Genomic DNA, 17,130 nt, shown 5'->3' with positions numbered 1-17,130 from the left:
AATTACAGTTGCCCATAGCAACGGTTTCCACTATAAACAGTTAACTGTAACTAAATGTCATCTAAAAATGTAATCTACGTAATCCCAGTAATTATTTAGAGGACCTTGACCTTAAACAAACATTAGTAATTCTCCCTTCTACAACAAAGGATACATTCCCACCTTTCTGTTAAAAATAGCTATACATTGATGAGGTGTAGTCACTGTTGAGGACACAAACTCAAGTACACAGTACAAATATGATAAAAATGTGAAAATATGAAATATTTTACAGTATATGATGTATTTCCTATTCAACAAAACTGTATGAATAAGGGTTGAAATTACTTATAATTTGATTATACTGTATTTAGAAAGCTATAAAACTAACTATAAGATTTCACCTTCACCTTATAACTGTAAAATACATATCAGTATGTTTAGTGTTGTTTAGTGTTAGAGTAAATGTGTATATTTTCTAAAGATGTCTCTTGATCAAAACATCTGCTCCCATTGCTGTGATCGTCCCATGGAGCTCTATTTTAGGGTGCGTTCGTAAATTCGCTCTGGCTATCTGTTCGATTTCAGATCACTCTCATCTGAGTGTGGCAAAGCGCAGAACAACTGATGAATTTGCTAACGCTCAACACCGGTTGAATATGGCCGGTGTCTGTAAACTTCGGCAAAAAGGGGTAAGACAGTCTCCAACGATATGGATAACATGAAACCTCTAAAAGCCTAACACAAAACCCAAACCGGCTGCGCGTGTGCGCCATCGTGCCATCGCGTGCGACATCATTGTCCCCCTACACCAAACGCGATCACGACACGCAGGTTAAAATATCAAAACAAACTCTGAACCAATAACATTCATTTGGGGACAGGTCGAAAAGCATTAAATATGTATGGAAATTTAGCTAGTTAGCTTGCACTTGCTAGATAACGTTAATTTGTCCTATTTAGCTATCTTGCTGTTGCTAGCTAATTGGTCCTGGGATATAAACATTGAGTTGTTATTTTACCTGAAATGCACAAGGACCTCTACTCTGACAAATTAATCCACACATAAAACGGCCAACCGAATCGTTTCTAGTCATCTCTCCTCCTTCCAGGCTTTTTCATCTTTGAACTTATATGGTGATTGGCATCTAAACTTTCATAGTATTACCATGACTATTGGCAACAAAGTTCGTCTTTCAATCACCCACGTGGGTATAACCAATGTGGAGATGGCACGTGGGTACCTGCTTCTATAAACCAATGAGGAGATGGGAGAGGCAGGACTTTCAGCACGATCTGCGTCAGAAATAGAAAGGAGTTCTATTTTAGCCCTTGGCAACACGCAGTTGACATTAATGAAATTGCTTATTACAGTTACTAATAAGCACACTCATTAAGAAAATGACTGTAAAACTGTTAAATCCCTGTAGGTTGATGAGGAATTAAAAAATGGTATGGTTGAGAGGGATGGCAAAGAGGTCTGGCTGCACAACTGATTGGAAAACATAGTGCAAATTGAGAAATCATGTGACTAAACTGAATAAAAAGAAGAAGAAACTATACTATGAAACAAATATAAATGGCATAAAGAATGATAGTAAAACACTTTGGAGCACCTTATTTGAAATTTGGGGCAATTCATTGATCATTCATTGAATCAGATGGTTCCTTCATCACAAAACCCACTGATATTGCCAATCACTTTAATCATTTATTCATTGGCAAGATTAGCACATTTATGCATGACATGCCAACAACAAACGCTGACACTACATATCAAGTATAGCTGATCAAATTATGAAAGACAAGCACTATAATTTTGAATTCCGTAAAATGAGTGTGGAAGAAGTGAAGAAATTATTGTTGTCTATCAACAATGACAAGCCACCGGGGTCTGACAACTTTGATGGAAAATGACTGAGGATAATAGAGGACGGTATTGCCACTCCTATTTGCCATGTTTTCAATCTAAGCCTACTAAAGAGTGTGCAAGGTCTCCTCTCCTTGTCTGTCGAATCAACCAGTGTGTTTTCCCATTAAATTCCCTAGCCCTTGTCTGTCAAATCAATCAGTGTGTTTTCCCATTAAATTCCACAGCCCTTCACTCCAGTTGGCTCTGATTGATTCCGGAGCTGCCGAGAATCTCTTAGATAGCGCACTGGCCACTGCATTACGCATTCCTTTGGTTCCCCTACAGTCACCCAATCCAGTTCGAGCCCTGGAATATTGTCCAATAGGGACAGGGCTTGTACATCACATTACTGTTCCTGTTTCTTTGCTGATCCATGACACTCATTCAGAGCACACCACTTCGCCCCTGGGACTGTGCCATTGACCTGTTGTCTGACGCATCCCTCCTGAGAGGACATGTCTATCCCCTCTCCTATGCAGAGACTGAGACAATGGAGACCTATATACAGGAGAGTCTCCAGCAGAGTTTTATCCGCCCCTCTAAATCACCAGCCTCCTCAAGATTCTTTTTTGTCAAGAAGAAAGATGAGGGACTGCGCTCCTACATTGATTATGGAACACTGAACAAGGCCACCTTCAAGTTCAGCTATCTTTTACCACTCATCCCAACCATCATCGAACAAATGTGAGTATTACAAGTATCTCGTAATGCCCTTTGGCCTGTCTAATGCTCCTTCAGTATTCCAGGCCTTCGTCAACGAAGTGTTTCGGGACCTGCTGGGACGGGGCGTAGTGGTCTATATAGACAACATCTTGGTCTATTTTGCTGACCGCGTCCAGCTTGTCTCGTTAATCAGGTCTGTGCTGAGAAGACTGTTGGAGTATGATCTATATATATGTTAAACAGGAGAAATGTTTGTTTTTCCAGCGGTCTGTGTCCTTTTTGGGCTATCTCATCTCCACGGAGGGAGTGGAGATGGAGGAGCAACGCGTCAGCGCAGTCAGGTCATCCGAAGTAGGATTCGGGGCAGAGCGTACAGGAACCCCTTCAAAGCTGCGGCCCTGCTCTTTCTACTCTAAGCAGCTGAGCCCCGCCCAGAAGAACTACGACATAGGGGACCAGGAACTCTTGGCGGTCAAGAAGGCTCTGAAGGCACAGTGGCACTAACTGTCAAGGATCCCCCCGGTACTGCTGCTCATTCTGTTCACCAGTTCTGGAGGTCTACATCACCGGCTTTCTAGGCATCACTGAACGGGATTCATTATTATCAACCTGGAATGTCTTGTCTGATTACACACACCTGGTTCCCATTTCCCCTGATTAGTATGTGATATATGTGCCCTCTGTTCCCTCTGTCTTTGTCGGTTATTGTTCCCATGTCCGTTGGTCGTGTGAGTGCCTATGTGTTGGTGCAGCTGTTATGCTGCATGCTTTATATGCTCAGCAAAAAAAGAAAAATCCAAATAACTCCACAGATCTTCATCGTAAAGGGTTTAAACACTGTTTCCCATGCTTGTTCAATGAACCATAAAGAATTAATGAACATGCTTCTGTGGAACGGTCGTTAAGACACTAACAGCTTACAGACGGTAGGCAATTAAGGTCACAGTTATGAAAACTTAGGACACTAAAAGAGGCCTTTCTACTGACTCTGAAAAACACCAAAAGAAACATGCCCAGGGTCCCTGCTCATCTGCGTGGACGTGCCTTAGGCATGCTGCAAAGAGGCATGAGGACTGCAGATGTGGCCAGAGTAATAAATTGCAATGTCTGTACTGTGAGATGCCTAAGACAGTGCGCTCTTTACAATCCCCAAGTCAAGAACAGACTGTGGGAGGCGCATAGTACTACACAGAGCCATGGCAACATGGAACACTATTCCACATCAGGTAACTGGTGCAAGATATAAAATCTGATTTAACAAACAGATAAAAATACACCTTATGGAACATCGGTCCCTGTGAAGACACACACACACACACATGATAAGACACGCACTCTAAACACATGTAGACATGGGTGTTGTATTGTAAATATGTGATAGAGGAGTAGTGGCCTGAGGGAACACGCTAAATGTATTGGGTAAAGTGTTATGAAATGTAATATTTAAAATGGTATATAACTGCCTAGGGACTGTCTCCCAGGGAGAGTAGCTGCTACCTTGGCAGCAGCTAATGGGGATTCTTAAATATGAAGAAAAAAAAGTCTTTATCAAACAATGTTATTTTTTACAACATCAAAACACGTAGTTCACACTGTACGGGATCATGGTTTTTACAGCTAATACAAATCACTAAAGTCATTCATCATTTCTAGCATAATAGGCCAAACCAACCAAATAAATACCCAAAGATCTATCTTCAACCAATCCTCAAAATATCCAGACTTCGTCCATTCAGCAAACCTAAAACAGGTTTTAAACGTTATAATAAGACATTTGAAGAAATAAATACAGCAAATTATGAGTATCTACCTGAAACTGCTTTATTTTAAATGGAAACTTACACATGGTTTTAATAACAGAGTAATAATACTGGACAGTCAGCATATAGATACAGAGAGTTATTGGCGAGTTTGACATAGAAGCCCCTAGGTCTAGAAGCTGCATTGTAGTTAGCCTGAACAGCCAGCAGTGGACGCTGTTTCACCCGTTCAAACTACAATGTAAAGTAGGGGGGAAGAGAAGGGAATGGGGACATTTATTTCCGCTATTATTTTACAGATATAAAGTAAGCTACAGTATCTTCAGCCTGCTCTGAAGTCCATTATTATATATATCTATATGTTCTTTCTTTTTTTAAACAGGTTCTGACAGTATACCTGTGTGATAAATAAAACAGGTACATACAATGAAGAATTAGTAGATAAAGGAACTGATGGAGATGGACAGGGGGTCAAAGAGGGAAGAATAGAAAGACAGGGTATGCATCCCAAATGACACCCTATCCCCTATAGTGCTCTAGTTGTGAAAGATATTACCTTCACAGTGCACTAAGGTGCCATTTGGGATGCAGAGGTTGAAGCGTTACGTGGGTTGAAGTTGCCCCCCAAACAACAGATTAAAAGTCAGATTAATCAGCCCCTTTGATTAGAAATGCCAAAAAAACCTGACCTTACCCCCAAAAAATCCACTCAAAAACTATCTTTAGTCCACTTTTGATATTACGGAATTAAGGGTGTAACATGGTCCACACACACCAACACAGTTGTGAAGAGGGCACGACAGCGCCTTTTCCCCCTCAGGAAGTTTAAAAGATTTGGCACGGGCCCTCAGATCCTTAAAAAGTTCTACAGCTGAACCATTGAGAACATATTGACTGGCTGCATAACCACTTGGTATGGCAACTGCAAGGCTCCCGACCGCAAGGCGCTACAGAGGGTGGCGAGTGCAGCCCAGTACATCACTGGGGCTGAGCTCCCAGCCATCCAGGACCTCTATACCAGACAGGGTCAGAGGAAGGCCCAAATAATTGTCAAAGACTCCAGCCACCCAAGGCATAGACAGTTCTCTCTGATATCGCATGGCAAGCAGTACCCGTGCACCAAGTCTGGAAACAACAGGACCCTGAACAGCTTCTACCCCGAAGCCATAAGGTTGCTAAACAAGACTGTTAAACAAGACTGCTAAACAAGACTGCTAAACAAGACTGTTAAACAAGACTGCTAAACAAGACTGTTAAACAAGACTGCTAAACAAGACTGCTAAACAAGACTGTTAAACAAGACTGTTAAACAAGACTGCTAAACAGCTAATCAAATGAATACCCGGACTACCTTATTTGACCCTTTTTTGCAACTCTCTTGCACTGACTCTATGCACACACACTGGACACACACACTGGACACACACTGGACACACACACTGGACACACACACTGGACACACACACTGGGCACACACACTGGACACACACTGGACACACACACTGGACACACACACTGGACAAACACACTGGACAAACACACTGGACAAACACACTGGGCACACACACTGGACACACACACTGGACACACACACTGGACACACACACTGGACAAACACACTGGACACACACACTGGACGCACACACTGGACACACACACTGGACACACACACTGGACACACACACTGGACACACACACTGGACAAACACACTTGACACACACACTGGACACACACACTGGACACACACACTGGACAAACACACTAGACACACACACTGGACACACACACTGGACAAACACACTGGACACACACACTGGACAAACACACTGGACAAACACACTGGACACACATACTGGACAAACACACTCACACCACAGGAGGTTGGTGACACCTTAACTGGGGAGGACGGGCTCGCGCAATTAGGGGAATGTTATCAAACACATGGTTTGATACCACTCCATTTGTGCAGTTCCATCCATTATTATGAGCTGTCCTCCCTTCAGCAGCCTCCACTGACTCACACATACTTACACTGACATCCCAACACACACATATACACATAACCGTACACATGCACACTGACACAACACACACACACGCTGCTGGCAGCCTGCTACTGTCTATGATCTATCCTGTTGCCTAGTCACTTTATGCCTACTTACTGAATATGTAGCTACCTCAATTATCTCGTACCCCTTCGCATCAACTCGGTACTGGTATTCCCTGTATAGAGCCACTATTTCAAAAAATATATATATTTGTTATTATTTATCTTTAACTGCATTGTTGAAAATCCTCTATCTTGAAAATGTGACTGGTCACATGCAACACATTTTGGGACTGTATCAAATCACATTTTACTTTTCAAATGCTTCGTAAACAACAGGTGTAGACTAACAGTGAAATACTTACTTATGGGTCCTTTTCCAAGAAGCATCATATGATGTGCAACTGACACTTTGCTTCTTGAAATTCCAATATGTTGAAAACTTGACTGATGACATGCAAAACATTTTCAGCACAACATGTAAAGTGTTGGTCCCATGTTTCATAAGCTGAAATAAAAGATTCCAGAAATCTTCTACACAAAAAGCTTATTTTCTGCTGATGAGTATTTCTGTCTGTAATAAAGCCCTTTTGTGGGAAAAACTCATTCTGAATGGCTGGCCCTGGCTCCCCAGTAGGTGGACCTATGCCCTCCCAGCCCCGCCCATGGCTGGGACTGGCTCCCCAGTAGGTGGACCTATGCCCTCCCAGCCCCGCCCATGGCTGGGACTGGCTCCCCAGTAGGTAGACCTATGCCCTCCCAGCCCCGCCCATGGCTGGCCCTGGCTCCCCAGTAGGTGGACCTATGCCCTCCCAGCCCCGCCTTGGCTGGCCCTGGCTCCCCAGTAGGTGGACCTATGCCCTCCCAGCCCCGCGCATGGCTGGGACTGGCTCCCCAGTAGGTGGACCTATGCCCTCCCAGCCCCGCCCATGGCTGGGACTGGCTCCCCAGTAGGTGGACCTATGCCCTCCCAGCCCCGCCCATGGCTGGCCCTGGCTCCCCAGTAGGTGGACCTATGCCCTCCCAGCCCCGCCCATGGCTGGGACTGGCTCCCCAGTAGGTGGACCTATGCCCTCCCAGCCCCGCCCATGGCTGGGACTGGCTCCCCAGTAGGTGGACCTATGCCCTCCCAGCCCCGCCCATGGCTGGTTTTGGCTCCCCAGTAGGTGGACCTATGCCCTCCCAGCCCCGCCAATTGCTGCACTCCTGCCCAGTCATGTGAAATCCATAGATTAGGGCCTCATTTATTTATTTCAATTGACTTAATTCCTTATATGAACTGTAACTCAGTTCATTGAAATTGTTGCATGTTGCTTTTATATTTGTGTTCAGTGTAGTTTTTGAGTGGATTTTTCCTTTAACAACAACTTGGTGGGTAGGATCTGTAAATGTGAAAAGTTGCAGTAAGGTCAAAGTTATAGATAGCCCTTGTTTGCCATTGTTGCATCCCAAATGGCACCCTATTCCCCAGTGCACTACTTTTGATTAGGGGCTCTGGTCAAAAGGTGTGCACTATATAGAGAACAGGGTGACATTTGAAACCCACACCATGTTTCTCTGATCTGATCAGCATAGCCAGGAAACACAGACCTGAAGAAAACCTATAGGTTCAAGACAGAGTCCTGTGGTGAGAGATTACTTGTATTTCTGGTACACTCTCTCTTTCTCCCCCCTCTCTCTCTCTCTACTGCTCTGCTTCTCCTCTTGCTCCTTAAAAGGTAGTGTATTATATTATAGTATATTTTAGTGTATTATAGTATACTGAAAAGCCCTTTAAAAAATACATGACAATATGACATGCAGTGTTAGTAAGTCTCTAATGAACACAATAATAAAAGTCCTGTTTATGCTCTCCCAGGTAAAGGAAGAGGGGTCTATTTTTGGAAACAATACCACATCCCTACCACTAGAGGGCATTAGACTCCAGTCCCTGCTGTTAGTCAGTCTGCTGCCCCAGGATAGGAGAAGAAGACTTTAGTCTTTGAGGAAAATACGTGGTCCTGCTCCCATTTAAAAGCCCTTTCAAAGCCAGTCCATGAGTAGTGGTTCCCATTTTCTCTCTTTAGCCATTTTTGTGCCACGGCCAAGATAGTAGATTCTCACTCTCATAGCTCCTCTGTGGTCAATAAAATAATATTATTCCAGTTTTCAGTTGTGAGACCAGTTCTAGCATGGAGAGATTTTGAGTCTGGATTACGCCTATACAAATGGTTGACTCTCTGACACTACCTTACTCTCTTAGAGGCTATGGCTGTATCCCAAATGGCACCCTATTCCCTATCTACAGTAGTGCACCACACCCCTATGGGCCCTGGTCAAAGGTAGTGCACTATATAGGGAATTGGGTGCCATTTGGGATACATATCCTGTGTATTCTCCTTATAGATTAGAACACCGCTACTCTCATGTCAGTTCAGTTTATCTGACTTCGCTGTTCAGAACACTGAATTATTTTATAACCCTTTTCTCATTCTATGTTCCATTTCTGAAGGTTTTTGTTCCATGAGATGAGTGTTTTTTTTGTCTCTTTTTATCCAACACACTGTGCATCTCTGTGCAGTCTATGCACACTTATAGCAGGGGTAATCCAGTTATTGGTAGATTGAATTGTCCTTCCATGGGTGTAAGATCATCAGTGTGCAGCAGTAGAGGGGGACTGGTTGGTTGGTGGTCAGATGGGCATTTTAGTTCCGCTTGGCCCCCACTTGCTGCCTCAACTTCTCCCTCCTCTTCTTCTCAATCAGCCTGTAGATGGGAGGCAGAGACAGAGCAGTTACAGAGGGAGGGTCTGTGTGAAGGTGTGTGTGTGTATGTGTTATTACCTGTGGTTGCGTGTCTCCACTAGTTCACTGAGCTGATCTTGTGCTGCTCTCAGCTCCTCCAGACTCTGCTGATAGCTGTGGTCACCTCCTGACCCCGCCCTCTCCAGAACTGACACCTGATTGGACAGCTCACTGGTACGGTCTCTCAGCCTTTGGATGGACGAGTACAGGTTCTGATCATCTTCCTCCTGTTAATCATCCAATCAGAACACAGAGTGGTGGCGTGATGCTGTTAGAACCATTAGAACACTAAGGCACTGATGTTCTTCCAAATGGCTCCCTATACAGCTCAAACTCAACTCTGGACCTCAAAGCCAATTACTCTCCTTTTCGCATTGTTTAGACCTGGGAAAACCAGCAGGCTCCAGACCTCGTGGGGTAAGAGTTGAATAAACCTGCCCTTTATAATACACTACTTTTGACCATAGCTCCATGGGACCTGGTCAAAAGTAGTGCACTGCATAGGAAGTAGGGTTCCATTTGGGACACAGACAGTATGATAATATAATAATATATGGATTGGACTCTAGAGTGCTGCAGCAGTCTAAGCCACTGCATCTCAGCGCTAGAGGCGTCACTACAGACACCCTGGTTCGAATCCAGGCTGTATCACAACCGGCTATGATTGGGAGACCCATAGGGCGGTGCACAATTGGCCCAGCGTCTTCCGGCTTTGGTCGTAGTAGGCCGTCATTGTAAATAAGAATTTGTTCTTAACTGACTTGTCTAGTTAAATAAAGGTTCAATTTAAAAACAATAAAAAAATAAAGAAAATAAATGTGAGTTTGTTCGGGGATTACCTTGGCGTTGACAATCTCAATGTGAACCAGCAGAGAAGCCAGCTCCAACTCTTCACTGTAACTGTTCTTTAGTGGAACACTCCTGTAGCCTGACAAGTCACCACACACACAGACAGTTAATATACTATAGTATTATGATATAATACTATCTACTGTGATATATCTACACACACTTCCGAAAACACACGCACACACACCAACCTGTTCTTAGTGAGCGGACAGGGTAGATTGCCTGAGCCAGGAAGTTGGGGTCAGAAAACATGTCCTCCTCATAGACCAAGAAACGCAGGAAGGAGAAGGACGGATTATGGACGTCAAACACAAACTGCCTCTGAACCCACACTGGGTTCAACCCATTGTCAGCTGGAGGGGGGGAAGGGGTAGGGGAGGGAGCAAATTAAAATAGAGGGTTGGAGGAAGATAAATGTTTTCTTTTGACGTTCAGTAAGCAGGAGCCCTACTGTACAATTGAATTGAAACATTTGGAAGAAACCCGATGCCAACTGGTCAGGCCATTACAACCAGAGACAGAGGCTATGTCCCAAATGACGTTCTAACCCAGGGCCTTGGTGGAAAGTAGTGCACTATATACGGCCACAGTCAGGTTTCATGCAGTCACAGCAGGGTGCTGTGTGATTGGTGTGTGCTGTCTCATACCCACAACGTCGGTCTTGCTCTTGCTGCAGTCGTAGTCGGCCCCACACACCTCAACCTCTACAAAGGGACACACTATACTGCGGCCATTCTTAGGGAGGTGACGAGCTCCCAGTACCTGACACAGGCAGACAAACAGAAAGGGAGTGAGAGAGAGATTGTGTGTGTGTTTGTCCGTTCTAGTAGTGCACACAAGAGCGTAAATAAATAAAGAAGGTAAATTAAAAGACAGGGAAGAATGGAATGTCTCCTGATTGGTTGACTGACCTGTAGTAGTCGGATGGTGATTGGCTCCAACCTACCTGTAGCTGGATGGTGATTGGCTCCAGATGGAGGGTGTCCTTGTCAAAGGGGTCAAAGGTGTCATCCCTCATGATGTCAGGCTGGGGCACGAAGCCACTCCCCCCACCCAGCATGAATAGAGCCTGGTTCAACTGCATGGGCTTGTCTACACACACACACACACAACACACACACACACACACACACACACACACACACACACACACACACACACACACACACACACACACACACACACACACACACACAGCATAATGTACATATAATACACAATCACATACAAATAATAAATACTTAAGCACACCACAAACACAGCTCCTGCATGGGCTTGGAAAAGAGCGAGAGTCAGACACACAATCTCCCTCACCAGGAGTCTGGAAGTTGAGAGCAACCAGCTGGGATCCACACAGCCACATGGGTAAAGGGTCGTAGTTAGAGGAGTCTAGTCTCTGTCCTCTGGGGTAGACCTGGAGCAGAACATACATTACTTCATATGTTGGTTGTGGGTTCGATTCCCACTGGGGCTAGCCATACAAAAATGTATGCACACATGACTTTATGTCGCTTTGGATAAAACTGTCTGCTAAATGGCTTATATAAAGGTAACTGACAAAATAAAGGAAACACCAACATAAAATGTCTGAATAGGGTGTTGGGCACCACGAGCCAGAACAGTTTCAATGCACCTTGACATAGATTCTACAAGTGTCTGGAACTCTATTGGAGGGATGTGAACCCATTCTTCCACAAGAAATTCAATTGTGTTAAATTAGTGTTTTGTTGATGGTGGTGTAAAACGCTGTCTCAGTCACCGCTCTAGAATCTCCCATAAGTGTTCAATTGAGTTGACATCTGGTGACGGAGATGGCCATGGCAAATGGATTACATCATTTTCATGTTCATCAAACCATTCAGTGATGACTTGTGGACGGACGGGGCATTGTAATCCTATTGGGGCAAAGACATGGTAGCCAAAATAATGGCCAGCCTAGCATTTTTATACATGACCCTAAGCAGGATGGGATGTTAATTGCTTAATTAACTCAGGAATCACACCTGGGTGAAAGCCACTGTTTTCAATATATAGTACTTTGTATCCCTCATTTACTCAAGTGGTTCCATTATTTTTGGCAGTTACTTGTATATTATAATATATATTATTCAATTATTATAATATGATATTACCCTGGAGAGCTGGCGACGGTTATACTGCAGGAAGCGCTTCCCTCTTGCCCGCGTGGCAAACTTCTCTGCCTTGGTCTCTGGGAATGATGACATATCCCGGAAACATGCCCGCTCTGTCCCGATCTCTGGAAGGGAGACAAAACCGGGTCACGCACACACGTACACATACATACACACACAAATGGTCCATTTAGAGAGGTATAGGTAGAGGTAGAAAGAGGATAGGTAGAGGGGTGTGTCAGTTCTTACTCTCTTCGTTGAAGGGGACAGGTCTACAGTAGACCACCAGCTCAGAGAGCTCCAGCGCGATTTTCTTCCTCCTCTCCATCTGCTTCTCTTCCTGCATCTGTTACCATGGAGACCAGACCACACTGCCAGCATCAACACCAACACATCAGAGCTTCATTTCTATTTTTAGTGTACCTGCACTGATATCTGACCGTACATTTCATATAAACTACAGTAGAGTACTACAGTTCTTCTCTGAGCTGCAATTAATGAGATATAAGGTAGCTACTGATACTCAGGATAAGGTACGGATGATGTGTGTGGTGGGGTTCGAACCTGTATATGTGTGTGTGTGTGTATATATGTGTGTATATGTGTGATGCATTACTAACCTGTTTGTGTGAGTGTAAGCGTCCATATGGTGTGTATGTTTGTGTGCCCATGCCTGTATGTGTACAGTATATAAGTGATTCCGCTGCACTCATTTAACTGTGGCGATGCACCACAGAAAAATCATTGCCGCCATGCAGTTTTAATGGCCTTTGTTAAAAAAAAGATTGCACCATTTTTAGCAGCTTCATGGTTAAGCACATTACCTCTCTGCGATTTACCATGAGTGCATAGGGGGCTAGTGGGGATAAATGTAACACTTGTAAAACATGTAAAACATCACCCTACCTCAAAATAATTTTGACATTAAGTGGTTTGGGCCACAAAATTCATCAATAGGATGCTAACTAGTTAAAAGATCCCATTTGGGATCTAGCTAATGATTAGCCCAATAGGGTCAAAGCAGATAGACAACCCCAGGCTTCAGCCTACCAACTTTCCCCCCACAGCTACACATTTTCACAAAGGAAACACGGGTATAGATATATACAGCTGAAGTCGGAAGTTTACATACGCCTTAACCAATTACATTTAAACTCAGTTTTTCACAATTCCTGACATTTAATCCGAGTAAAAACTCCCTGTTTTAGGTCAGTTAGGATAACAACTATATTTTAAGAATGTGAAATGTCATTATAATAATAGAGAGAATCATTTATTTCAGTTTTTATTTCTTTCATCACATTCCCAGTGGGTCAGAATTTTACATTAGTAAACTCAATTAGTATTTGGTAGCATTGCCTTTAAATGGTTTAACTTTCTCTCTCTCAATCTCTGCATACGTGTAGCGGTTTAGGTAGCACCAGCTTCAGAAAATCAAATAAATAAAATGCTAATTAATTACTTAAAAATTATACAATGTGATTTTCTGGATTTTTGTTTTAGATTCCGTCTCTCACAGTTGAAGTGTACCTATGATAAAAATTACAGACCTCTACATGCTTTGTAAGTAGGAAAACCTGCAAAATCGGCAGTGTATCAAATACTTGTTCTCCCCACTGTATATATACATATACAGTGGGGCAAAAAAGTATTTAGTCAGCCACCAATTGTGCAAGTTCTCCCACTTAAAAAGATGAGAGAGGCCTGTAATTTTCATCATAGGTATGTGTGTGTGTGTGTGTTCTCCTGCATACATGTATGGGTGTGCGTTCATTTGTACATGTGTGTGCAATACAATATTAACCCGTGCGTCTGCGTTCTGTGTGGCCTCTCTGATCTTCCCCACCCAACCAGTCAGGTCCTCCAGGGTGTCTGAAGCAATGTCCAGTGACTGGCCAGGGTGAATTGACATCTGCTGGGAGTGGACGGTGAACACATATGGCCTGGAACTCTTCCCATCCTTCTGAACCACTACAGAGAGATATGGAGAGAGGAAGAGATGGAGAGAGAGCGAGAGAGAGAGAGTTACACATACACACACTCTTACTTCCAGTGGTGTAAATTACTAAAGTAAAAATACTTTAAAGTACTACTTAAATAGTTTTTGGGGTATCTGTACTTTACTATTTACAGTACTAGTCAAAAGTTTGGACACACCTACTCATTCAAGGGTTTAAAAAATATATATTTTCAACATTGTAGAATAATAGTGAAGACATCAAAACTATGAAATAACACACGAAATCATGTAGAAACCAAAACCAAAATCAAAATGTATTTTACATTTGACATTCTTCAAAGTAGCCACTCTTGGCATTCTCTCAACCAGCTTTATGAGGTAGACACCTGGAATGCATTTCAATTAACAGCTGTTCAAAGTTAATTTGTGGAATTTCTTTGCCTCTTAATGCATTTGAGCCAATCAGTTGTGTTGTGACAAGGTAGGGGTGGTATACAGAAGATAGTCCTATTTGGTAAAAGATCAAGTCCATATTATGGCAAGAACATGTCAAATAAGCAAAGAGAAATGACAGTCCATCATGACTTTAAGACATGAAGGTCAGTCAATTTGGAAAATGTCAAGAACTTTGAAAGTTTCTTCAAGTGCAGTCGCAAAACCCATCAAGTGCTACGATGAAACTGGCTCTCATGAGGACCACCACAGGAAAGGAAGAACAAGAGTTACCTCTGCTGCAGAGGATAAGTTCAATAGAGTTAACAGCACCTCAGATTGCAGCCCAAATAAATGTTTCACAATTATCAACTGTTCAGAAGAGACTGCGTGAATCAGGCCTTCATGATCGAATTGCTGCAAAGAAACCACTACTAAAGGACACCAATAATAAGAAGAGACTTACTTGGGCCAAGAAACATAAGTAATGGACATTATACCAGTGGAAATCTGTCCTTTGGTCTGATGAGTCTAAATTTGAGATTTTTGGCTCCATCCGCCGTGTCTTTGGTAGAAGCAGAGTAGGTGAACGGATGATCTCCGCATGTGTGGTGCCCACCGTGAAGCATGGAGGAGGAGGTATGATGTTGTGGGGGTGCTTTGCTGGTGACACTGTCTGTGATTTATTTAGAATTCAAGGCACTCTTAACCAGCATGGCTACCACAGTATTCTGCAGCGATACTCCATCCCATCTGGTTTGCGCTCAGTGGGACTATCATCTGTTTTTCCACAGGACAATGACCCAAAACACACTCTCAGGCTGTGTAAAGGCTATTTGACCAATAAGGAGAGTGATGGAAAACTACAGCAGATGACCTGGCCTCCACAATCACCCGACCACAACCCAATTGAGATGGTTTGGGATGAGTTGGACCGCAGAGTAAAGGAAAAGCAGCCTATACGTGCTCAGCATATGTGGGAACTCCTTCAAGGCTGTTGGAAAAACATTCCTCATGAAGTTGCTTGAGAGAATGCCAAGAGTGTGCAAAGCTGTCATCAAGGCAAAAGGTGGCTACTTTGAAGAATCTATAATATATTTTGATTTGTTTAACACTTTTTGGTTAATACATGACTCCATATGTGTCATTTCATAGTTTTGATGTCTTCACTATTATTCTACAATGCAGAAAATAGTAAAAAATAAAGAAAAACCCTTGAATGAGTAGGTGTGTCTAAACTTTTACTTTAATTTCACTACATTCCTAAAGAAAATAATGTACTTTGTACTCCATACATTTTCCCTAACACCCAAAAGTGTTTCTTACGTTTTGACAGGAAAATCAAGAGAACATCCCTGGTCATCCCTACATCCTCTGCTCTGGCGGACTCACTAAACACAAATGCTTCGTTTGTAAATTATGTCTGAGTGTTGGATTGTGCCCCTGGCTATCTGTTAATTAAAAAAACTTAAAAATTGTGCCATCTGGCTAAAGTAATTTGAAATGATTTATACTTTTACTTTTGATAATTAAGTACATTTTAGCAACTGCATTTACTTTTGATACTTACGTATATTAAAAACCAAATAATTTTAGACTTTTACTTAAGTCATATTTTACTTGGTGACTTTCACTTTTCTCAAGTCATTTTTTATTATGGTATCTTTACTTTTACTCAAGTCATTTTTTATTATGGTATCTTTACTTTTACTCAAGTATGACGATTGAGTACTTTTTCCACCACTGCTTAGCTCTGTAAAACCACCCAATAGAGGGTTAAACATACAGACCACTACCACTCACTGGGCCGCAACTACGTGGCAGGTTGGCTCATCAGTTACACACAGACTGACCTACGTGGAAGGTTGGCACATCAGTTACACACAGACTGATCTACGTGGCAGGTTGGCACATCAGTTACACACAGACTGATCTACGTGGCAGGTTGGCACATCAGTTACACACAGACTGACTTACGTGGCAGGTTGGCTCATCAGTTACACACAGACTGACTTACGTGGCAGGTTGGCTCATCAGTTACACACCGACTGACCTACGTGGCAGGTTGGCACATCAGTTACACACGGACTCACCTACGTGGCAGGTGGGCACATCAGTTACACACAGACTGACTTACGTGGAAGGTTGGCTCATCAGTTACACACAGACTGACTTACGTGGCAGGTTGGCTCATCAGTTACACACAGACTGACTTACGTGGCAGGTTGGCTCATCAGTTACACACAGACTGACTTACGTGGAAGGTTGGCTCATCAGTTACACACAGACTGACCTACGTGGCAGGTTGGCACATCAGTTACACACAGACTGACTTACGTGGAAGGTTGGCTCATCAGTTACACACAGACTCACCTAAGTGGCAAGTGGGCACATCAGTTACACACAGACTCACCTACGTGGCAGGTTGGCACATCAGTTACACACGGACTCACCTACGTGGCAGGTGGGCACATCGATGAAGCCCTTGAGAAATGTTCCTAGTGGACTGTTCTCTGTAGACTGGACCAAGAAACAGGAAGTCAAAGACACAGGAAGTCAGGATATGAAGTTAGCTTCATTCCCCTCTAACTGCTGTAGAAGGTGTGTGTGTG

General features: G+C 43.3%; 1 protein-coding gene across 1 annotated transcript in view; it reads right to left on the bottom strand.

Annotated features, from left to right (window-relative positions):
• Window positions 1-8,160: 8,160 nt before the first annotated feature.
• Window positions 8,161-17,130, bottom strand: part of LOC112251330 (1-phosphatidylinositol 4,5-bisphosphate phosphodiesterase gamma-1-like) — a 77,315-nt gene continuing 68,345 nt past the window's right edge. Inside the window, exons 24-34 of the mRNA XM_042322333.1 lie at window positions 16,972-17,038; window positions 13,931-14,097; window positions 12,376-12,472; window positions 12,127-12,251; window positions 11,309-11,408; window positions 10,941-11,086; window positions 10,642-10,756; window positions 10,186-10,347; window positions 9,985-10,073; window positions 9,185-9,372; window positions 8,161-9,107 (exon numbers count right to left, since the gene is read on the bottom strand). Of these exons, the coding sequence (XP_042178267.1) occupies window positions 9,047-9,107; window positions 9,185-9,372; window positions 9,985-10,073; window positions 10,186-10,347; window positions 10,642-10,756; window positions 10,941-11,086; window positions 11,309-11,408; window positions 12,127-12,251; window positions 12,376-12,472; window positions 13,931-14,097; window positions 16,972-17,038 (1,317 nt within the window). The 3' untranslated portion in view covers window positions 8,161-9,046. The remainder of the gene's footprint in view (window positions 9,108-9,184; window positions 9,373-9,984; window positions 10,074-10,185; window positions 10,348-10,641; window positions 10,757-10,940; window positions 11,087-11,308; window positions 11,409-12,126; window positions 12,252-12,375; window positions 12,473-13,930; window positions 14,098-16,971; window positions 17,039-17,130) is intronic.

This window comes from Oncorhynchus tshawytscha, linkage group LG05 (genome assembly GCF_018296145.1).
Source record: "Oncorhynchus tshawytscha isolate Ot180627B linkage group LG05, Otsh_v2.0, whole genome shotgun sequence".
Lineage (NCBI taxonomy): Eukaryota > Metazoa > Chordata > Actinopteri > Salmoniformes > Salmonidae > Oncorhynchus > Oncorhynchus tshawytscha.
This window is presented reverse-complemented; position numbering and strand designations above follow the sequence as displayed.